This window comes from Marmota monax, unplaced genomic scaffold, assembly GCF_021218885.2.
Source record: "Marmota monax isolate L192 unplaced genomic scaffold, Marmota_monax_Labrador192_F-V1.1 WCK01_AAM20220418_F8-fsc00238, whole genome shotgun sequence".
NCBI classification, from domain to species: domain Eukaryota; kingdom Metazoa; phylum Chordata; class Mammalia; order Rodentia; family Sciuridae; genus Marmota; species Marmota monax.
In genome coordinates, this window is record NW_026693175.1 from 1,498,681 (window position 1) to 1,523,110 (window position 24,430).

Below are 24,430 nucleotides of genomic sequence, written 5' to 3' on the forward strand. Positions count from 1 at the left end.
TCAACCTCCAAGTTCACAACAAAAACAAAGCAAGAATTCTATGTAAAAACCTCCGGGAGCAGCTGGGGTGTGTGGATCATACACTAGGTATCCTGCAGGGATGCCAGGAATGCCCTTGCTCAGGAGGTAGGTGGTAAGCATTTAGGAGTGAGGCATCATGATGACTCACATTTATTTCTAAAAGGACCAGCAGACAAACAAAAATGATATAAAAAACATTCACCTATACATAGAATTGATGAAGCAAATGTAAGAAATGTGAAATGGTGAATTAGACAAAGAGAAATGGATGCTTATCATACAATGATTTCAACTTTACTCTTAAAATTTTTCAAAATAAAAAGTCAGTTATAACAAAGTACTTTTTGTGTGAATACGCTGTAGCTCATTTTCTTAAGACGAATATGCTAAGTGGTAATAAATCACTTAATCCTTATAAAGCAGCCCTCCATGAAATGAAGCCCCTTCCCTCCATAGCTAACAAAGCTGAAGGGGGGGCTGACACCCCCTCTGGCCAGTGTCAGCAACACAATTTCTACCTTTTTCCCCACGGAGTCACGTTTGACAAAATACCTACAGAAACCGGCCACCTCATCAAAAACAACTTAACATTGGAAAACCTGCAATCTTCTGGTTTTAAAATAATTTATTTTGTAGGTCTGTTTTAATTTCATGTCTCAGAGCATACATTATTTAACCAAGAGGTGTGGACAGAGATTGTAAAAAGGGAGGAAACATTAGGAAAGAAACCGGCTCGATTCCATTAGAACTGACCCTACCTGGTATCTTGCTAGGATAAATTTTTATCATATTCTTTTGTGCTTACAAAAAAACACGAACTTCTGAGTTTCCAAGGTTGTAAGTAAGTCTTTACAATTAAGTATGCATTCAACTGACACGCAAGGCAACCAAGCAAACCGTCACCGAGGGCGGCGTTGCAGGATACCAGACTGCACCAAGCCACAGGGACGCGTGACCAGTAGATGGCGGGGGCAGCTAGGCCGGGGCCGAGTGGGGCGCGGGCGGGCGTGGAGCGCGGGGCGGCTTCTTCTTGTAGGAGGGCCAGCGGCACACGGGGCAGCAGTGCCGGCCGCCGGCCAGCCACATCAGAATGCAGCCCTGGTGGAAGGCGTGGCCGCAGGGCAACCCTGCCAGCAGACAGCCGCGCTCGAAGTTCTCCAGGCAGACCACGCACTCGGTGCTGCGGAGCACAGCAGCCGGCCAGGCGCCCCAGTCCGGCTGCGCGTCCTCGGGCTGTGAGTCCTCGGCACCCGGCGCGCGAGGGCTGGTCCCGCAGGCCTCGCAGGCCCCTGCACAGGCCCCGCCGGGGTGGTTGCTCTGTGCACCCTCCAGGGTTCCCTGCTCTGGGCTTCCCGAGTCCGCGCCCTCACCGTCCGAGTCGTTCTCCGTGTCCTGGGACCCCTCCGACAGGTCCTCCTCGGAGCGCGCCCCGAGGCAGGTAAACCGCCACATGGGCAAGCTCTTGATGTAGTCGGTGGGAATCAGAGGGTGCAGCCAGAGGTCAGGGAAGGCCAGACGCTCCAGGAACAGGTCTGGGTCCTCATCCCAGTCCGAGTCCACAGGGAAGTGCTGCAAAGAGGCGATGGGGTGGAAGAGGCAGCTGGTGTACCAGTCCCACAGGCTGGACAACCATTCCAAGTTGTTGGCGTTGACCTCGTCTGCGTTGCTTCGTCGCCTCTTCTTCTCGAAGTAGTCGATGAGCAAGCCGTGTCCAAGGTAGGTGCCGAGGAAGAGCGCCGGGTGCGAGGAGTAGAAGATCCAGTCGGCCCTCACCCACGAGGCCAGCGTGGTGGTGTTGGAGTACCTCAGCAACTTGAGGCTGTACTCGTAAAAGCTGTCCAAGTAGGGCAGCTGCAGGAAGCCCAGCACGGGCAGCCAGGAGATGATCAGCAGCGAGTTGTATGTCCCCAGCGTGCTTATGAGAACCACAAACCGCTTTATGGTAGCTCCTTGTGTAATGAACAAATCCATCCAAGCCATAAGATTGACGAGAACCAAGCTCAGAACAAACAGATCATTTACTTCCGGCTGCAATGAGCGCAAAAATGAGTCCATGGCCTGAAGGGATATAAATTCACCTGTGTGGTTTCCATACCTGTAAATTCCTTCGGGAGTTCTAAGTATGTATGATGGCATGTTATATACACCAATATCTGTTATGTAACTCTTGTTGTCCCAATTTTCCACATTCACAAAAATAAACTCAACTCTCCCTGTAAATTTTATACTCAGTGCAGAGAAGAAGGCTGGCGGCTGGTCAAGGTTTGCAAACAGGTATATCTTTACCCAATACTGATCGCTTTTATTCCATTCTTCTTTCAAATGGTCAGCATTATAAATGGTTTTGATCCGAGAAGCTGCATGGGCAGTGATCCATTTAAATATGTGCTCTACTTCAATCTTGTGGCCACTGTACTCCTTGAGCATGACTTTCCCTTTAGAAGTACTGGTTTGAGGGACAGACATGATGAGAGTGGACCGCACCCAGCCTCTTCTCCTGCAGTATCTGTAAGAGAGAACCAGGAGTCAATGGCTGAGCTGCTTTCCCTTGGTAGGTTTCTTCAGCTTCTGAAAGATTCCTCTCCCCCAAACCAAGTGACTCCCAAATCATCTCGAAGCAGGAAGGATGCTGGGAAGTTGTGCAAGAAAAAGCAAGCTTTAGCAGAACATGGTGACCACACCTGTGCTCCTAGTGACTCTGAAGGCTAAGGCAGGATGATCATACATTTCAGGCCAGTCTGGGCAATTTAGCAAAACCCTGACTCAGAATTTTTTAAAAAGGACTGGGGGATGTAGCTCAGTGATAGAGTACCTCTGGGTTCAATCCTTTGTCCCAGAAAAGGAAAGAAAAGCAAGCTCTTTTTCTATAGTTTTATGTTTCTGTTTCTAACTTTAAATTTATAATTTAAAAAAGTATCTCTTGAAAAGCCCTAAAGTCAAAGAAATCAGACCACTCACACACTGAGCCAGGATTTGGTTGTGGGAGGCAGGAGCCCCACCTCACCAGCTACCAGCTCCCCAGCGCAGATGCTGGGTATGCACAGCACATAGTGACCCCAGAAAAAACACTGCCCCAAGCCCCCTGTTTATGACGGTCTCTTTCCTCTTCTGTGAAGATCATGATGAGGGTCATTTAAGAGAGGAAACAGAGTCCTGAAGTATTGAGACTGAGATTCAGTCCAAGAATGATCCTCACTTTTTCAGCACAGTAAATGTGGAAGAATTTAAAATTGAGTCACTTGTTTAGCTTGTATTCCTTTCCAAGAATCATGTGGATTTTGATATATAAAATTTCTAATAAATTTGTAAAAAAAAAAAAAGTCTACCATACAGATATTTTTTTTACAGATTTGTAAATGAATAGTAATGTTTCTTATTTTGCTACTCAGAATACTGATGTAAAAATCCTGGGTGTTATGCTTAACTTAGAAAGCAAGGATTTTATTTTATTAATTAAATTAGCATATTACACATTCACATAATCAGACTGAGAAAATCTTGATGTGTGGCATATGGTTTTATGGCAATATGGCTTTAAAAAATTTTTTTAGTTGTAAATGGACACAATATCTTTTTATGTATTTATTTTTATGTGCTGCTGAGGTTTGAACCTAGTGCATTCCACATGTGAGGCAAACACCACTGAGCTGCAGCCCCAGCCCAATACAACTATAATTTTGTGATACAATTTAAGATAAATGAGGACAACATGTCACATCTTAAAAGCATCCTTAGCAATGCTGACTCCAAGAAACTCTGGCATGACCAAATGACTTTTCAGTATTGTTTTAAGTGAAATGATTTGAAAAGTATCTATTACCAAAAATAAAGTATCTTCAATAACTTACCACTGTATTTGTTCAATGCAAAGTAATAACTCATTGACACAAATTCTATTTTTACCCTTGCCAAAAAAAGCAGTAAGTCAAATGCACATTGATGATGGTTTTCTTTTTTTAATATTTATTTTTTAGTTGTAGTTGGACACGATACATTTATTTTATTTTTGTGTGGTGCTGAGGGTCAAAACCAGGGCCTCGAATGTGCTAGGCGAGCGCTCTACCACTGAGCCACAACCTCAGTCCCGATGATGGCTTTCTTTACCTCTGAAATATCATGAAGCAGCTTTAACATCTAACTGCAAGTGACCCTCGTGAAGGCACGAGTCCACTCCTGGCCACTCTTTTGATGTGGTTCTAACTGTGTCATAAGTTAAGTGACAGTGTCTATGATAGAAAGCCTCACTCTGTAGAACAAGCAAAATAATCAGTGCACATGTTTCTTCATATAAAAGAGCAAAAAAAAGAGGTGAAAGATCTATATAAGGAAAATTACAGAACCCTAAAGAAAGAAATCAAAGAAGACCTTAGAAGATGGAAAGATCTACCTTGCTCATGGATAGGCAAAATTAATATTACCAAAATGACCATACTTCCAAAAGCACTACACAGATTTAATGCAATTCCAATCAAAATTCCAATGACATTCCTCATAGAAATAGAAAAAGCAATCATGAAATTCATCTGGAAAAATAAGAGACCCAGAGTAGCTATAGCAATCCTTAGCAGGAAGAGTGAAGCAGGTGGTATCGCAATATAAGACCTTAAACTATACTACAGAGCAATAGTAACAAAAACCAGCATGGTATTGGCACCCAAACAGACTGGTAGACCAACAGTACAGAACAGAGGACACAGAGACTCACCCATGAAATTACAATGATCTTATATTAGATAAAGGTGCCAAGAATATGCATTAGAGAAAAGATGGCCTCTTCAACAAATGGTGCTGGGTAAACTGGAAATCCATATGCAACAAAATGAAATTAAATCCCTTTCTCTCACCATACACAAAACTCAACTCAAAATGGATCAAGGACTTAGGAATAAAACCAGAGACCCTTCATCTAATAGAAGAAAAAATAGGCCCTAATCTTCATCATGTGGGATCAGGCCCCAACTTCCTTAATAAGACTCCTGTGGCACAAGAATTAAAATCAAGAATCAATAAATGGGATGGACTCAAACTAAAAAGTTTCTTCTCAGCAAAAGAAACAATCTCTGAGGTGAATAGAGAGCCTACATCTTGGGAGCAAATCTTTACCCCTCACACATCACATAGAGCACTAATCTCTAGGGTATATAAAGAAGTCAAAAAGCTAAGCACTAAAAAAACAAATAACCCAATCAACAAATGGACCAAGGACCTGAACAGACACTTCTCAGAAGAGGATATACAATCAATCAACAAATACATGAAAAAATGTTCATCATCACTAGCAACTAGAGAAATGCAAATCAAAACCACTCTCAAGATTTCATCTCACTCCAGTCAGAATGGCAGCCATTATGAAGACAAACAACAATAAGTGTTGGTGAGGATGTGGAGTAAAGGTACACTCATACATTGCTGGTGGGACTGCAAATTGGTGCAGCCAATATGGAAAGCAGTATGGAGATTTCTTGGAAAATTGGGAATAGAACCACCATTTGACCCAGCTATCCCTCTCCTTGGTCTATACCCAAAGGACTTAAAAACAGCGTACTACAGGGACTCAGCCACATCAATGTTTATAGCAGCACAATTCACAATAGCTAAACTGTGGAGCCAAAATAGGTGCCCTTCAGTGGATGAATGGATTAAAAAAATGTGGCATATATACACAATGGAATATTACTCAGCAATAAAAGAGAATAAAATCATGGCATTTGCAGGTAAATGAATGGAGTTAGAGAAGATAATGCTAAGTGAAGTTAGCCAATCCCAAAAAAACAAATACCAAATGTTATCTTTGATATAAGGAGGCTGATTCATAGTAGGATAGGGAGGAGAGCATGGGAGGAATAGATGAATTCTAGATAGGGCAGAGGGGTTGGAGGGGAAGGGAGGGGGCATGGGGTTATTAATGATGGTGGAATGTGATGATCATTACTCTCCAAAGAACAGGTATGAAGACACAAATTGGTGTGAATATATTTTGTATACAACCAGAGATATGAAAAATTGTGCTCTATATGTGTAATAAGAATTGTAATGCATTCCACTGTTATATATAAGTAAAAAATAAATTAATTTAAAAAATTAAAATAAATGAAAGGAAAAAAAAGAAAGTATTCTGTGTACGTCCTTTTCCATTCAGAGTAAATGATAGTTTAAGTCCATTCTAGACAGAATCTGAGATTATTTGCGGAAAGAAAATTCCATATGTTATCATGTATCTTTCAAATTAAATCTTATTTTCCAGACTTGGGGAAAAAAAAATCTCTACAAATGCCAGGCTACTAATGTATATTTATCTAAAATTAGTCTAAAGAGATCCAAAACACCAATGATCTTAAAACTGTCCTACTAACGAAAATGCAAACTAAATGAATATCTGTCTTTTTAAGGATGTTGTATTACCTTATATCAAAATAAATACTTACTGCCCAATTCAAGTAAGAGCTTTTTAAAGGTCAGAATAAATCCAATGACCACACTGTGAAAACAAAATTCTTCCGTGCTCTGAGAGACCTTTTGAGATGTCCTGGGGAACACTGAGACAAGAAATGACAGGAAACATGGCCGGTGAGTCTGGGTCCGGTCTCTGGTGTGGCAGGCTAGTTTTCAAGAGAGGCACTGGTGTTTCTGTCAACCTCAGGCCATTTCTTCAGGCCAGGCCCCTGGCCCCGGCTTTCCTGGCTCCTCTTCCCTCCCCTTTCCTGCTCGTCCCACGGCCCTGCTTCCTGTCACTCTGGCCCTGAGCCTGCTGCCCTGCCTCCCACTCAGCCCCTGCAGCGCCCAGGCTCTTCACCGCCCGCAGTCCCCCCCAAGCGGGCAGAGGCACACAAGCACCAGGTCACCTCCTGCTGTCTCCACAACAGGACTTGGCAGGACAGGCCTCAAGTACATCTCCTGGTTGGGAAAAAGAGGAGTTAGAACCAGACAAGGCCACCCTGCTGAGTGTCTGGGGAAAGAAACTACAGCTACTCTCACTGGACAGGGTCAGAGGCTGCGTGGAGGGGTGGCCTTGAGCATTCTCAGGGGAGCTGGATAGGTCCGGAAGGTGCAGCTGTACAAGAAGATAGCACGTTAGAGAAGCCTGCCCCAGGACACTCCAGAGAAGACTAGTCCCAGACAGCAGAGGCAGGGGTTTGGCTCTTACAAACCTCAGAGCAAACTGACGACTATTCAAATAAATGAACAAAATGCTCCTTAAGTAACCCACAGGTGCAGCCCTTAGGGAGACTCTTAGCACCTTGTCCGCTATCTCTGCATTTTGTTCTTTTGTATCCTCATAGTCACTAAAATAAGAAAAAATGACCCTAAGCGTGTACGGCAAGAACAGTTCTTCCTCCAGGTGGAAGCCCTTCCACAGAGGAGACATTAACACAGTGGTACTGAAACTGACACACCTCACTGTCCCTCAGAACTGCTTCTGTTCCAGGCATGGTGGCCACGCCCATACTCCCAGTAGCTCAGGAGGCTGAGGCAGGAGGATCACAGGTTTAAGGCCAGCCTCAGCATTTCAGGGAGACTTAAGCAACCTAGTGAGATCCTGTATCAAAAAAGCAAAAAACAGGGCTGGGGATATGGCTCAGGTTAAGCGTCCCTGAGTTGAATCCTGGTACCAAAAAACAAAACAAAAAAACACGGGGGAAAAAAAAAAAGGAAAGTCAGGAAAATTTGTACTAATATCTCCTGGACGACTTATGACACTTCTGATACCCTCTGCTTTATAAGAATACACTTAAAAAAAGAAAAAAACTATTTCACTTTTTCGTATTTAATAAAGTATCTTCATTTTATATTGTTGGAGATTTTGAATTCTGTATTGTTACCTAAGAATCATATTAAATTGTAATGTGTTTAACCTTCATATTTTTAAAAAAAATTTGACATTTTCAAATCCATTTATAAACTACAATATTTGAAACGTATTGTTTAGTTTTACTTATTTAGGCAACAGGGGAGACTGAACCCAGGAGCACTCCAGCACTGTGCCTGAGTGCGTTTTCATCTTTTACTTTGAGACAGGGTGTTACTAAGTTGTGAGGCTGGCCTGAAACTTGTCATCCCTGCCTCAGCCTCCCCAGTAGCTGAGCTTACAGGAGTGCACCACTGTGCCTGATTAGTTTCGTTCATTATTATTATTTTTTTTAATGAAGTCTGTACACTTTCCAGTAAAAGAGTGGTATTCACACCAACTTCTGGGGTTACTGGAAAGATTAAACTCGTCAGCACTGTCCTTTACCCGGTACTGTGCAGGAAAACAGTCTTTCAGGGAGACTCCCAGGGAGGACGATGGAATCCAACACAATTCGAGGTGAAGGAATGGCAGGATGCAGGCTGATCTCCTCTTCACAACAACGTTAGGACTAGGCTGTCCTCTGGGCTGTCCTGAGCCTTCCAACAAAAGCTACTGGACAGGAGCGAGCTCCTGTAGTGAGCTGGAACTTCCCTCCTGTCCCCTCTCTCAGGGGAGCTACTCCACAGCTCCACCCTCCACGGACAGCAGGCTGGGCCGTGGGAAGAGCAAACCTGGGGCTGAAGGGAAGGAGTCAGTCACGGCTCAGGAGGGTGTCTACCGCCAGTGGGTCATCCACTGTGGCCCTGCCACCCCTGTGCTGGCTACAGTGAAGCAGGGTGAGCTGTGGTAGGGGCTTCCTTGGATCTGGGGACAGAAGGAAGCTCTGTCTCTCCCAGCTCAGGTGCTGGCCAGCGCATCACCTGCATTAGAAACCACCAACCCCGGGCTCCTGCGTGCACATCCCTGCCTCCTCTGCATGGAAGGAAATGTGTGGGACATGGACTTTTTATCAAGTAGTCCTCAAATGGATAATGAAATGAAGGAGTGTACGTTATGACTTGGTAGCACTGAAAATGGAAATAAAAGAGCATATCAAAGAAATAATAATAAAAAGTGAAACAAACAGTGTGACAGACGGAGTTCTGGAGACGATGACAAGGCAGCGGGCACCTCCAAGGCTCCCCTCCGAGGAAACGGAGCAGGACGAGGCCAAGGGCAGGAACAGTGGCCGGATCCCACTGTGACCCTAGGACTAGGGACAGTTGTAAAGCAGACAAAAATAACAAGAAGTGCAAATGAGAGGCCAGGAGATGGGAGAGCACCTCAACAGAACAGCTTCCCTCAGGAATACAAAAAGGACCAAAGACACTCCCAAGAGGCACCCGAGGGAAGGACTCAGCAGAGGGGCAGAGAGCAGCAGATGCCAGACCACCAAGAAGACTGGTGGTGCCCGCGGCCCACAGGGTGCCAGCAGGCTCCAACCGCACTGCCTGCGTCGGGACTCCCACCCAGCCCACTCACCTGGGGTCACTGGAGCAGTTAAAAGTGCCTGTGCGTATTCCAAATCGCGACACCTTTTTCACCATTTTCTCCCAGTGGATTTTACCGACCAAAGGACTTCTGTCATTTGCTATGACCTATTCCCAAAAAAGAAAAAATAAGACTTTAATTATTTAAAATAGATCAAACCATTGATATCTACAGTATGTTTCTACGTTTTTGAAAGAGATATTGTGTTCCTCGTTCTTGTTTAGTGCACCATATGGTCATATTATCATTGTAATTCTCACTGAAGGCACTACCCACCAACCAGAAAAGTCTCAAAACACGGAACGCGGTACACCACACTCCCACATTCTATCAGTCAGATGGAGGAGTCAACCCCTATGAAACAGCTGGCCACACTCTCTACCCGCGTCTCTCCTCCAGAATAAAGTTACACAGGAAGGAGGCGGCCTCTTTCTCTTTGCTCTGAAAAGAAAGTTAAACCAAATACAGCCAACTGGCAATTATCACACGAGAGTTCAACAAGTTCAAATTTCACTTTTTCAGAGCATCACTGTGGATCCAGAGTGGGACATCTGCTTCTCATCACCCTATGCTCTGCCCAAGTCAATACTGCAACTTCTATGATCTCTCAATAGCAACCATAAAGATCCAACAAATAAAAAGAACAACTTCAGTTAATTTTACATTCCTGAACTCTGACTTCAAATCTGCAAAATGCCTGCACACACAATTATGACTGAGAGAAGAAACAGACTTAAAAAAAAAAAAAAAAAAAAGAAATTCTAAATGGTCTTTCATAATACCTAACAACTGCTCTTGTTTATGGATGTCAGTAGTTAGTTCTCCTCCCTTCATTCCCTCACCTTCCTGCCTTGAATCACAGAGAAATCTTAATGAATATACCAGTGAAAAGAAAAAGATGCTAAATCAAAAACACAGAAATAAACAGAATTTAAAGGAAAGCCAAAAACATCTACAGTCATCATGAAATAACTGACTCGAGGGTGTTCAGGCCAAGGTCACTGTCCTCAGTAGCACACTGCAGACACTGTTCAACTCAAAGTGACAGCATCATGCTTTGGGGTTCCTCCAGAGGACAGGAGGCCTCCAGGAAGTAGAGTCCAGTGGGTTCAGGGAATGATGGCACTCCTGTCCCTGGCGGGCAAGAGGCGGGCATCTGCTTCACTGTGGCCTCTCAGCTGGGAAGTCTGACCAGTGCCAGTCGGCAGCAGGAGCAGAGAAACGGCACCAGCAGGGTGAGGGACTTGAGGTCCACCTGTGTGCCAGCATGGCACTGTCCAGACACTAGCATCCTCGCACTGAGAGACACCTGGGGTGGTGCTCACAGGTGCAGTCTCAGGCTATGACTGCAGTGAACACATGAGCTCTTATTCAAGTACCAGAACACTTCCGCAGGTAACCAGGAAGAGGGCAACTCAAAGACACGTACTTAGTAAGTTGTTTCAATCACAGCTATTTTGCTACTGTGACTAAAAGACCCAATAAGGATAATTTTAGAGGAAGAAAAGTTTATTTGGGTGTCAGAGACTCAGTCCATAGAGGCTGGCTCCATTTTTTTAGGGCCTGAGGTGAGGCAGAACTTCATGGCAGAAGTGTGTGGCACACCAGGAAGTGGGGGGCTTCTGTTCCCAAGAACAAAACATATACCCCAAAGGTGCACCCCAGTGACCCCCTCCCCAGGCCACACCCTCCCTGCCTATAGTAACACCTGGCTAATGCAGTCAATGCACTAATCAAGTTAAGGCTCTCGTAACTGATCATCTCACTATAAAACTTCTTGCATTGTCGCACACATGAGCTTTCGAGGGCACCTCACACCTAAACCATGTCCTGGGCAAAACTTCTTTTGGAGCAGGTTCACAAGGGCTACAGTACCCCCAGGGCCTAAGCTTTTGCCCCTTCCTTGGCCCAAGTGCACCTTACAGGTCTACTGGAGTCCCAGGAGACTGCGCAAGGCAGCCTTTGTTTCCTTTTTTTGCTGCCACTCAAGAGTTCATATGGTAACTCTTCCTTTGGTCACATAACCATGAAAATCTTGAACTTATTTTTCTGATTCCTCAGGACATTGAGAAGTCTCTATGCCTTAACATCACCATACTCCCTGATTTTTAAAATTTTATTTAATTTTTTAAACTTTTCTTTTCAGACATTTCCTATTTCTTGATCAAGGCAGCAAACAATCCAGACATTTTGGGTCTGTGTTTATTAGGACAAGGCTTTGAGGAGTTGAGAGGGTGCTTCTGCCAGTACAGCATAGCCCTAGGTGCTGGGCACCTTTCGGTGAAATGCCTACTTTCCACACAGGTACCTTGGGGTCAGAGCTCAGTGTCAGGAGGGGGAGAAAGAACAAGAGGGCTGCTCCAGCAGACAGCAGAAGCCAGGGAAGAGCTGTGGCTTCGCTGGGCTCAGCGCAGGGCCTCCTTCACTCAGCATCTGTTCTACCACCTGCTTTTGAGGAGTTTGGGATCCCAGACTGAGCGCGGCACTAAGGCGACCACCAGCGCGGCACCCCAGCACCCCACAGCCCTCTGCAGCGCATTGGAGCCCGCGTCCGCTCCCCACCCTCATGTCACACATCTGCTGGCTGAGCACAGACTCCCTCTGGGGGCGCTGAGTGAGATGGCCACTCTAACAACCTCATGGCTGCTGGGGTGGCGGCCCTGCAATCCCAGTCACTCGGAAGGCTGAGGCAGCAGGGTGCCACAGTCAAGGCTGGCATGGGCAGCTTTACTTTGTAAAGGACTGGGTTGGGCTGGGGTTGTGGCTCAGTGGTAGAGCACCTGCCTTGCATGTGTGAAGCCCTGGGTTTGATCCTCAGCACTGCATAAAAATTAAAAAATAAGATAAAGATATTGTATCCATCTACAACTAAAAAAATATTTAAAAAAAAAAAAAGGACTGGGATGTAGCTCAGTGGTAGAGCACTACTGGGTTCAATCCCCAGGACCAAAATAAATGAGTAAATACACATATAAAAAATTTTAAAATATTACTGTTTTCACAAAATAACTTATCTGGCTGAGTCACACCGCAGATCTAAACACCCTTAGACCTACCACAACTGTGTGGCACCAGTAGGAGCCCCTGACATACAGTCCCTGTCCTGAAACTGCACCAGGTTCTGAGTGGCATCCACACTGGGACCTTGGGAAGGAGGCTGGGTTGCCCGTGGGGAGTCTTTTCAGAGACTAGAGAAGAACTGGGCAAGAGTACGGCTTCACCCCAGGCCAGAAGCAGGGCTGGCACATAGGCTGCAAGTGAGGCAGTGCCAGCCCCTCTCAGGGCACAGTCTCCTGAGATGCCCCTTGCAGCAGATGTCTGCCCCGCCCACAGGGCACACAATGCAGATGTACGTCAGGCCCAAAACTATTTGGGCTTTCTGCAGTTTTAGACTGGTTTTCCTCCTCCTGACTTCACAGTCTCCAGGAGACTCCAACTTCTTGATCTCCGTTGTAACCAAGTCCCTTTGCCAGCAGCCTGTGGCCTGGGATGTTTTTTGGACAGACAGCATAAGGAACACCTGGCTCTGCAAAGACACGCCAACCTTCTTGACCTGGGTTCAATCCTCAGCACCGCAAAAAAATAAAATAAGGGTACTATATTCACCTACAACTGAAAAATAAATGTTTTAAAAAATTATGGACTAACCTAAGTATATGTACAAAAACTATATAAAATCGTTAAAATTGACTGGCAAAGACAAGATTTCAGTGGCGTTTTAATTGTGCTTGTCAGTGTCCTCACGATCTGGCTTTAAGACTAAGCACCAGTGCAAGGATGAAGTGGCTTGCACGCACATTGCTCCCAGAATGCACTGGGGAATGAGGGAGTTACACGTTCCCTGCACAAAACAGGTTTAGAACCAATCACTTACAGTTCTGGCTAAACAGGAACTACATTAAATATTGATCAAAGTGTCCCAGCACTTGGAGTCACACAGTGCTTTTCACTGCTGCTCAACCCCAGTGACTTTAAACCCCCTGTCATGTAACACAGCCAGCAGGGAACAAGTATGTCCTTTGTTTACTATGACAAGAATCAAACAGAGGACTAGAATGTGAGAGGACAAATCCACAAACCCCACCAACCATGCCAACTTCTCCACTTCAGACACCTACCCGTCCTGCCATCTGCCTCTCTGACTAGGTCTCCTCAAAAGAAAGTGATTGTCATCTTTTATTTGTGATGCCAAGAAGACTGTGGTAGCAGAATCAAAGAATCCACAAAACTGGAAAATAAACAGCTAATCAAAGATATGAGCTTAGGTTAGGAATAAAGCAGGAAAACTCAAAATGTTAGAAAGAGGTATTAGAAAAAAATAAGGAGGACCTGCTTCCTTGTGGAATACACAGGTACTATTGAAACAAGTCACATGTATTTTGCTACCTTGAAAACCAAAATTAATTGTGTTCACTTCACATTGTGAAGAATATAAGTGAGACAAGGAAAGTTTTGACATTTTCCAAGAGGACTGATCTGGCCAAAACAAATACATTTAAAAAATATATTTTTAGTTGTATATGGGCACAATATCTTTTATTATTTATTTTTATGTGGTGCTGAAGATAAAACCCAGGGTCCACACCTGTGAGGCAAGCACTCTACCACTGAGCTACAGCCCCAGTCCCAAACAAATGCATCTTTAATTATGAAAATACTACTTATAGACTTCAAAAAATTAAAAAACAAATTAGTTTCTTTAAGAATAAACAGCCTGGCATGATAGGGCACACCTGTAATCCCAGCAGCTGGGGAGACTCAGGCAGAAGTATCATGACTTCAAAGCAAGCCTCAGCAAAAGCGAGGTGCTAAGCAACTCAGTGAGACCCTTCTCTAAACATACAAGATAGGGCTGGGGATGTGGCTCAGTAGCCGAGTGCCCCTGGGTTCAATCCCTACTTACCTGCCCCCCCCAAAAAAGAATAAATATAAAAGAATCTTAACTAAAATTCAGTTAAAAACTAAATTCTTGAAAGTTATCCTTTCTAAGAAGCTGGATTAGCATGATCTGAGCTCAAAGAATGACAAGGGACTGAGAGGATATTTCTCTTCTGCTTTTAGCACATATTATCAATTTTATATAGAGTGTTTTTAAAAAATAAAACAAAAGCAACTGGAGAGCTGAGCCCAAGGGGTCTGTGCTCATGAGCTTCTGGCCAGCTCCCGCCACCAAGGGTGCACTGTCACTCTTCTCAGCTGTCCTGCAGACCTGTTCTAGACCAAGCCTGCCATCTGACAGGTCCCAAGGAACGCACGCCCAGCAGTGGCCAAGCGTGCGACCGCGAGCATCCCTGGGAAGATCAAGCCATATCCACTGCCTCTCTCCCACAGACAGACGACCACACAAACACCTTCCACTCTTCTTAGGAGGTATTTTTTTTACATAGGTATCTTTTCTTAGTTGTCAATGGACCTTTGATGCTAACATTCACGATCATTATGTGTTCCTCACTTCCTTTAAGTGTCCCCTTGTGCAACAGTTCTTTGCCATTCTATCTCCTTAGCCTGCTCCCTGCTCTTCGCAGCACTTTCCACTAACAGATGTCCTATGGAGTATTCCTTCATCTGGCATCAGCGTCTCCCCGTGGGCCTGGACTGTGAGCCACCTGATAGCAAGGACTTGGCCTGGCACGTGCTCCTGGCACCTGGGCTTGGCATACCTGTATCTGCTGGATAAGCTGAATGAATAATTTTGTCACATACTAAGGGAGTCTATCCATGGATATCTTTAACAGGACATCAAAAAATAGCAGATTGGGGCTGGGGATGTGGCTCAAGCAGTAGCGCACTTGCCTGGCATGCGCAGGGCGCTGGGTTCGATCCTCAGCACCACATAAAAATAAAAAATGAAATGTTGTGTCCACCAAAAACTAAAAAATAAATATTAAAAAATTCTCTCTCTCTCTCTTAAAAAAAAAAAAAAACAGCATGTTGAGAGCCACAGCCGAAGGGGCCCCAGCAAACTTCCAGCTGCCAGCAAACTTCCAGCTGCCGGCTGATGATTGGCTCACAGCGGCCCCAGCAACATCTAGTTGATTGGCTCCTCTGCGGTGATGCTCATTGGGCTGTTTCCCTGCCCTTTCAGACCACGGAGCTGCTCATTGGGGGACTTTTTTGGCTCCGCCCACGTGACCCAGCCAATCGGCCTCAAGAACAGGAGGATTGTGGGAGGTGAAAAGAAGTTTGGGTGGGAGAGAGAGGCTTGTGGAAAGCCGGTGGTGGCAGTTGAGGCTCTGAGGGTTTTTCCTGAGAGGCTGTTTTGTTTGGCGTGTGTGGTTCTAAAAATAAAGTTAGTTTCTTTTGACAAGTGGCTCCTGATTGTGCCCAGCCAGACTGCGGCAACAGCAGATCATTTGCTTTGTTTGTTGAGAACAGTCTTATGAAGCTGCCCAGGCTGGTTTTGAATTTGTGATCCTCCTGCCTCTGCTCCCAGAGATCTGGGATTACAGGTGTGTGCCACCCCACTTGGTCACTGGCCATTATTTATAAAGGAGAACATAAGGCCTACTAGTGAGTCAGGATGCGTGTGTTGGCTATTGGCCGCGTTTGCTGCACCAAAACAATGTCTGCGCTTTTGATGTGGCTCTTCCAAGTTTCCAAGGTGCTCAGCATCTTCACCATTGGTTTTCATGGGACCAGTCAATGTGAGGACAAGCATTTAGACCTTTCACACCATGAACACAGAGATGTGGGACTCAACTCACGCTCAGTAATAAAGCTAAGATCATCAAAACCAGCACATTTTCTTTGACCGACTATCAGAAATAAATACCAGGAAAAGAAATGGAATAACAACTACTTATAAAGCTTTAAAGAAGCTACAGATTATTTTTCAATTCCAATTAATGAACTCAAAAATAAACTAGAATTTGAAAGGATAATAGACTGCACCCATCCCTCTCAGGTTCACCCTCTGCTGAACATTAGACTGTCTGTAGGGTAAAAGGTCAAATGCAACAGCAAGGTTACTGTGAAGGAAAGGCTGCAGATATCCAGCGCAACCCTCAGAAGAAAGCACGAGCCCTGGCCCGCAGTACAGGGGACACAGGGTTACTACATCTTTCTCAGATGTGTACCATGCGAAGCCAGGAGCACTGGAAAATCTACCTGCTCACATATTGAAAGTCGGTGACGGGACCAGGTCTGCAATGAAGTCCCCTCAACTCTGGTTCTCTCTCTCTCCCCCAAGCCATCTTCTGCAGTCTTTACCTCAGAACATGAAGAAGCTATTTTAATACCCCCCCCAAATCAAACTGTACCACCCCAGTGAGGTGACAGGACCAGTGACGGGAGACTAGGACCCGGGATGGGTCCTGGGTCAGCGCTCTGATGGACGGCCCCACCGCCCAGGGCAAGCCACTGAGCCTCGGAGCAGGTTTGGCTGAGGTGGCTTCCAGGTCTCTGCCATTCACACCTTTCACATTTTAGCCATGTTCACGCTCTTTATTTACTCGACATGTTACTTTAAGTGAGCCCACGTCTTAAAAATTTGTGACTTTAGCTTTATCTTAAGCAATATTCATGAAATTGCACATTCAATATAACCTAGGTAATTCCCATTTACATTAAAATATAATAATGATAATGTTGCCTACTCAGTTACCATATGCTGTACTTTGGGAAGCATAAGAAATGATTTTTAAAGCCTTTGAGCTCTGGAATTCAAATATGCTAATTAAATGGTCAAGACTACAGTTAAACACCAGAACCTCCTGTCCTCAGCAGAACAAAAGCACTGCCCATAGCCCTCCGCACCTCCCTGCAGACACATGCCAGCTTGTCCCCACGGAAGGCCCCTTTGCTCTCACATCAGGACCCTCTCCCTTAGACACAAACAGTGTTTGGATTGGTGAACTCCAAACTACAATAATAAAACTTGAGAGAAACACTGCCTATCACTAAATAAAAGGAACACATGCACATGTTTATCACCCCAAGGAAGATATGACAACTAAAATGGGGTTTCTCCTGCTGATTCTGACAAAAAGTCAACCCCCTTCCCAACTTTCCCTTTTCTATTCTTCAATTTTCATTTTCTTGTTCAGAAAAATCTCTTTTAAGTGGACACTGTAGCCTCCTTAGGAGAATTGAGCTCTGCCTAAGACATGACACAAGGAAACAGAAGCTTCACTGGCTGCATGAGCCATTTTGCTAGAATAATTCCCCTTTAATAAAGTCCTTGAGTCATAGGGATTTGTCACCATCTGTGATACCTGAACCAGCCAGATGCCATCCTTTGTGTCTTCCACCAGCTCGTAGAAGTGCATCTCACCACTGAAATTGGTACTGGAAACGGATTCAGAGGCCTCCTCTTCCTTGAGAGCAGAATAGAGCTCACCCTCCATCAAGTCGCCTAAAGAAAAGAACAACAATGGTGAGATTCCTCAGTCCCACGTCCTGACTCAATGGTCAATTCCACTGTATACAGTGAAGAACCATGTATTGTACTAGTATTGTACTCTACAGAAGGAACAACAGAACCTGAATACACCCCTTTAAGAGCCATATAGTCAATAAACACCTAAGACCTTACTATAGATCAAAGTGAATGAAACAGACACAAATCCACCTCTCAGAGAATATAGAATTTATCAGGCAAGATGGTGCACAACCATAATCCTAGCAACTCAGGAGCCCAAGGCAGGAGGATTACAACTCAAGGCCAGCCTCAACAACTTGGTGAGACTGTCTCAAGATAAAAAAAAAAAAAAAAAAAGCTTGGGGGTATAGTTCAGTAGTAGAGTGCTTGCCTACCAAGCTTGAGGCCCTGGGTTCCATCCTTAGGACTGGGGGAGAAAGAAGAGTCTGGACTGTATTCTAGTGGAGTCATCATTAATTTATTCATAAATAACTGAATTTGTACCACTCCAAAATGCCATCCCAATAAAGTATGAGGTCCACATGTCTAGATTTCATATAATTTTCAAAAAATATGGTTTACATGCTCTGACTTAACAGAGTGAGAAAAGGCTTCAGAGAATTTGCCATCAGCCCTGCTTAAAATAACAGCACGGTTATAAACCATGACTCGGAGGTTAAAACTTTATCTCTTAGAACAAACTCCACACTCATACACTAATTTAAAATGTAAATTTAGAGTTTGTATCATCAAATGAAAAGGAAAGAAAAATACTTTTGCCACATTACTTTAACATTTGCCTTAAATATTAAGCAGTAAGTATAGCAGCAAAATCATTCAAAACAACTACTTAAGTTTGATAGTTAAGTTACTATACCCAAGAAATTTTTGCTGAAAAAATGTGTGATCTGAGGGGCTAGGGTTGTGACTCAGCGGTAGAGCGCTCACCTAGCACATGCGAGGTCCTGGGTTCGATACTCAGCACCACATAAAAATAAATAAATGAAGATATTGTGTCCAACAACAACAACAAAAAATTTTTTAAAAAAAGATATTGTGTCCACCTAAAACTAAATAAATATTTTTTAAAAACTTTTTTTTTGTAGTTGTAGGTGGACAGAATGCCTTTATTTTATTTGTTTATTTTATGTGGTGCTGAGGATTGAACCCAGTGCCTCATGCATGCTAGACAAGCGCTCTACCACTGAGCCAAGCCCCAGCCCCATAAATAAATGTTTTTTAAAAATGTGCGATCTGTTGTATTTTTGTGGGTTGTATATATTCTTTATATACATATAAATTATATGTGGATACCTTGTATACTCAATGTGACAAGAGTTTCAGGCCCAAAGGAAGGCCTGAAACCATAAATGTCAAAAGAAAAAAATGTGTGATCAAATTATTTTACTATGAAAACTGATTCAGCTTTCACAGATAAGGCACTTCTCATTTCCACATCAAGACACTATATTCCTCAGACTCCATTTCCTCCTTGTAGTAGAAATAAGTTACCAGAAACCAGCCAGCAAACAAGGGACAGGAATAATACCCCACTGCATATTTTCTCTAAAGAAAACAGTATCGCCATTGCAGAAAGGGTTTCCTTCCTGTGTCCCAGTGCAGAGAAGTGAGTTTCCTGACCGTAAGCTACAGGTATGCACGCAGTAGGCTGCTCTGCAGTTTGTGTCTTGGTTGTCACACTATGTGGCTATACAAGTACTAACCCAGGGGAAAGTGGTCTGTAAAAGACACTGCTGACAGATGGCTTGAAACAACCAGGGAGAGCCACAGTTCCAAGACTCCTGACCCCTCTCTGACCACATTCCTCTCAGGAGTGTGCCTCAGCAAAATATATTTTATCCAGCAGTGAAATAAATTAATCATATTTCTCACCCAACCCTACCCCAAACCAATAGTTACTGGAAACATATTCTTTAAGGTGTTAAATATTCTCTTAGCACTATTTCAAGTCCATTCCTCAATCCACTAAGAGGCAAGGGTGCCTGTGACACTCAATGAAAAGTTGATATTCAACAAACAGTTTTTAATCCAGAGAGAAATATAAATAACCTCAAGACAGACAAAGTAGGTTTCACACAGAAACTTCATCTCATTTTTACTGAATTCCAAGTATGAAAAGCCAGGACTCTATAGTATCCACTTTAGCAATGTTCAAACCTATGTTGAAATCTTAGGATTAAATGCCTCTTTGATATTTATAATTTAGTGATGTTTTCCCCTCCAGGTAGCTTGTTATTGCTAAAGTGACAAACATTTGCAGACTTTGGATTTTTTTTCTTTTCCTATATTTTTGTGAATTTCAACTGATAATGCTTTTAACTGACATTTTCAAATTTTGAGAAAAATCACTCAATTAACAAACAATGCTAGAAAAAGCTAGTTTTAAACTGTCATTTTATAATTACCTCAAAAAGACATACCAGCACACCTAACAAATAATTTCAGCCCTTCTCAAAACTAGGATTCGCATATATTATTGTAGAATGCTGGGCAGCTCTCCCAGCTGTTGCTGTGCCAGGTACAGTGGGTACAGGCCACCTCCTCCCAGGTAGAGGAGGAGTAACTCGGTACAGGAGGAACAGGACGCCCTTTCCCAGGAGGAGGGAGATAACCAGGTACCAGAGGTGCGGGACGCCCCTTCCCAGGTGGATGAGGGATGACCAGGTACTGGAGGTGCGGGGGTCCCTTCCCAGGTGGAGGAGAGTGACCAGATACTGGAGGTGCGGTCGCCCCTTCCCAGGTGGAGGAGGGGTGACCAGGTACTGGAGGTGCGGATGCCCTTGTCCAGGTGGAGGAGGGGTGACCAGGTAATGGAGGTGCGGGTGTCCCTTCCCAGGTGGATGAGGAGGGACCAGGTACTGGAGGTGCGGTGGCTGCCCAGGTGAGGGGACCCCGGGAGCCCGGCACTCGCCTGACTTCTCCACCAGCTCGCGGACATCCTTCTTCTCGGGCAGCCCCGAATAGCCCAGCCCGCGGCACTCCAGGATGGTCTTGAGCTTCCTGAAGCTCAGCGCCACCGGGTCCACCAGCTGGGTGGCGAAGATGCCTGTCTCGTACCACACAATGGCTTCAAAAAACCGGGCCAAGACGAACAGGACCAGGAAGTAGAGCAGCAGGAAGAAAAGCTTCAGCCACATCTTGCCCGGCGCCTGCTCCCGCTCACGAGCGGGCTGCGGGGACGGGGTCCGGCGGCGGCCGCGCCCGGGCTGCGGAGGAGGCCGAGCCTCGCGCGGCCTCGTAGTTCAGAGGCCGGAGCCCGGCGCTCGGAGACCCGGCCCAGGGCGGCCGCGCGGCGCAGAGCCGGGCAGTTCCCGCGGAGGGCCCGCGACAGCTCGGTCCCAGGAGGCCGGGCCGCCGGGAGCAGCCGCCCCGGGCAGGGCCCAGGCCCCGTGGCCGCCCGGGCGCGGCGGAAGCGCAGCGGCTCCGGCGTCGGGCGGGCCCAGGCGGCGCCGCGGTCTCCGCAGAGAGAGGTGGGAGCGCGGGCGACGGTCCTGCAGCAGGCACGCAACAGGCCTGAGACCGCCCCAGGCGGCGACCCGGCTGCCTCCCGGCCACGCAGCGCCCGTCGCGCTCGGATGCGCGGCGCAGGTCGTTGCCCGCGTCCCCACGCCCCGCCGCCTCCACCGGCCGCGGCCGGCGCCTCGAGCAATGGACCCGCTGCGGCCACCGCCGAGTCGAGACACAACAGCTGACGTCGGCGTCGGGGCGGGGCCCAGGCCGGGCGGGGGCGGGGCCTCGGAATCGCCGGCCGCGGTGGGCGGGGAGAGCCGCGGGAAAGCCTCTTGTGGGCGGGGCTTCGTTCTCCGGGTGGGCGGGGAGGGGCGGGTTCAAGAGCTGGGCCCGCAGGGGAGGGGCGGGGCCTGGCCTGCGGGGCAAGGCGTCCGGGGCGCCCGCGGGTTGAGGACGCCAGCGGGAGCAGCGGACCACCGCAGCCTCCGCAGGGCTTCCCGGCGCCTCCCGAAGTTCCGTCTCCAGTGTCTTCTCTCTATCCCCAATTCTCCTGCAGTTGTTTGTAATGGACTTTATCCGAGGGTTGGATTTCGGACTGTGGCACTCTATTTTTTTTTTAAATGGCACAGTTAATTATTTGTTATAAACCAGTAAAATTAAAAGTGTACAGTTATACGATTCCTGGTGAATTGAGAAAGTTTGGGCACCGTTGGTGCAAGGTCGTAGAAGGCGAAACCCAGAGAACAGAAGTTTTTCCACTTTAACATGAATATAGTTTGTGCACTTAGATGTTAGGACAGGTCGGGCCCAAAGGGGAGTTAGAACTAGGTCCAGTCCTCACACCCTTAACGTCTTTTTCTGTCTTCAGTCTCAGGGGTGTTGAAAGCCAGGCGTGGAAGCCTTTAAGCTTTCAGGACGCAGGCTGTCGAGTGTGGTGTGTCCAGGTGCAAAGTTCCGTGTGTTTTAGCATGCTGGCAGCAAGAAAGAGGACTTTGTATAAAATAAGAAATGTGCACAAGCTGCTTCTGTATTTGTTTAAACCCAATTGCACATATTCTTTGTCAGTCTCTGAGTCCGTCTGGAGGGAGAGGGCTTTGGATTCCTGATCTGAACAAAGTTGGTTTCTATCAGCCTCCTTTATCAAGAAGGGACAGACCTAGGAAATGCAAGGGAAATGCTAGCCATTGTGCAAAACTGCCAACTACCCTAAACCAGGGGTGAGAGCTTAGGAAGAAAGTGCATGATCCTCAGTCTTGGAGCAAATGAGGAATAAAGCGAAGAATGGACCATGGGAATGTAGCCTCAGAATAGTGCCCCTTAGGATGAGACTAACAAAGGCATTTCAACTCAGCTAGTGGAGCAGGAACCATGAGGCAGGGCCAAAAACAGGGAGAAAGAATCAGAGGAAGAGCTCTTGGACTCTGCTCCTGTTTTCACTAGCTTCAGTGTGGCTTTGTTTCTGAGGCTGGCAGATCAGTGGATTCAACACCTCATTCTAGCAAGCTTGGTTCTGAAGTTTCATAGAACTTGGGCACATCGCAGAGACCCTGTTATTGGGTGATATTGCTGACTAAACCACACGTGAGTTGATGATGTCTTTCATCCCAAAAGAATGTGTTCTAGTAAGGAGGGGTTGACCCAAACTCAAATACTGCAAAGGGGGGACAGCAGGGAAAGCTGGGGTGTGAGCTGCGGATGGAATCTCCAGGGCTGGAGTTCAAAGTAGAAATGTCTCCTAGTGTGGCAGGAACCAGAAAGAAGGGACTGAAGCACTCCACATTTCTTGTTTGTTTCCATGCCTCCCTTGCCAACCCCCTTGCCTTGTTCCCTTAGTGGTTTAACCCTTGGGAAACTGTAAGCTCTGATCAAAGTACACAGCTTGGCAGGATATGAGAGTGTGGTGTTTGCATTCTCTCTTGGTGTGTGGGGGGATAAACTTTGAGGAGGGCAATTTAGGAGGGAAGGTGGAGGCTCCCCTAGATACACATTCTGGCACAGTAATCTCCCCTCCAGAAGCTTATCTTGGGGAAATAATTGGACGTGGACACAAGATGTGTGTGCAGTTTTATTGTCACAGCAAGTTAATCAGGGAAAGGAAGGGAAGAAGGAAAATAAAGAACCCAAATAACTAGCAATAGAGAAAGGATCACATGCGGTAATCCAAATGATGAACCATTAGGCACTGAAAAGAAAATGTAGATATATGGTTTTGGACATGAAGCCATGTCCAAGATACAGTGTTTGGTGAAAAAAGGCAGAGTACTGATTTTCGTATTAGGAAAAAGCAGAGATGTATACACTAAAATGTCAACTGTATTAATCTGTGTGATGAGATTTAGATGAGTAAAAATTTTTCTTTTGTGCTTTGTTGTTATTGTTGTTGTTTTTTAAATAATCTTGTATTACTTTTGAAATTTCAAAATGTGTTTTGAAAAATAAAAGAGCAGTTTCATTAGTCTGGAGATTTAGCAGGAACAATTCATCTGGGACTCCAAGGAATAGGGGTTGGAGGAGTGGGCTATCCTCCCATGAGGTCATTTTAATTCCACTAAATGCATTTTATGCAAGAATAGCAGAATATCACAGTCTAGATAATTTATAATGAATGGAAGTTTATTTGGCTCATGGTTCTGGAGGCTGGGAAATCCAAGAGCCGAACAGGATGCCCTTATCTGGAATAAGCCTCCTAGCTGTCATCCCCTGATGGAAGGCAGATGCCAGAGCAGGAGGGAGGGAAGGAGGGAGCCTGTGACAGCCCAGGACTCTCCTGTATAACAAGCCCACTCTAGAGAGCATAGACCCTCCCACCACAGCAACATGCATCCATTCAGGAGTAGGATCCTCCTGACCTGCTCACTTCTTGATGGTTACACCTGTCCCCACTGTGACATTGGGGATGGTTCTCAACACATGTTCAACCCATAGCCACGTGCAGAATTCTGAACTGTCCATCATCTCCCTGCAGGATGATCCTGGATCTTGCTGTCGGGACTCAGATGCCACCCTTGCCTGCCTTGCAGGCAGTACATGTCCTGTCCACAGGTCCTCGGGTCTCCTTTCATCCTTGGCCTTCTGGGTTCCTGATGCACCCTGGTGCCCGTTTCTTCCCATGGTTGTGCTGAGGGCATTCCCGTGGTGCAACCCATGAACCTTTGTTCTTGGGAATTCTCCCACGATTCCCTTGTCTGTTTCCTTGCCAGTCTTAAACTACCAATGAGATATTAGAACTCCTAAATTGCATCTGTAATTTTATTCTCTTT

The 24,430-nt window shown here is 45.7% G+C and overlaps 1 protein-coding gene across 2 annotated transcripts; it reads right to left on the reverse strand.

The window, feature by feature from the left end:
- Positions 1-628: 628 nt before the first annotated feature.
- Positions 629-20,980, reverse strand: Rnf103 (ring finger protein 103). Of its 2 annotated transcripts, XM_046455895.2 has the most exons (5): positions 20,632-20,980; positions 17,554-17,693; positions 9,332-9,447; positions 6,447-6,557; positions 2,388-2,527 (listed from the first exon to the last, which is right to left on the reverse strand). In XM_046455895.2, exons 1-4 carry the CDS (start codon positions 20,855-20,857, stop codon positions 6,470-6,472), a joined length of 570 nt encoding a protein of 189 aa, XP_046311851.1. In that variant the 5' UTR covers positions 20,858-20,980; the 3' UTR covers positions 2,388-2,527; positions 6,447-6,469. The 2 variants fall into 2 exon arrangements, with proteins under 2 accessions (XP_046311850.1, XP_046311851.1); XM_046455894.2 differs by lacking the exon at positions 6,447-6,557 and having other exon boundaries at positions 629-2,527.
- Between the last annotated feature and the right edge of the window lie 3,450 nt (positions 20,981-24,430).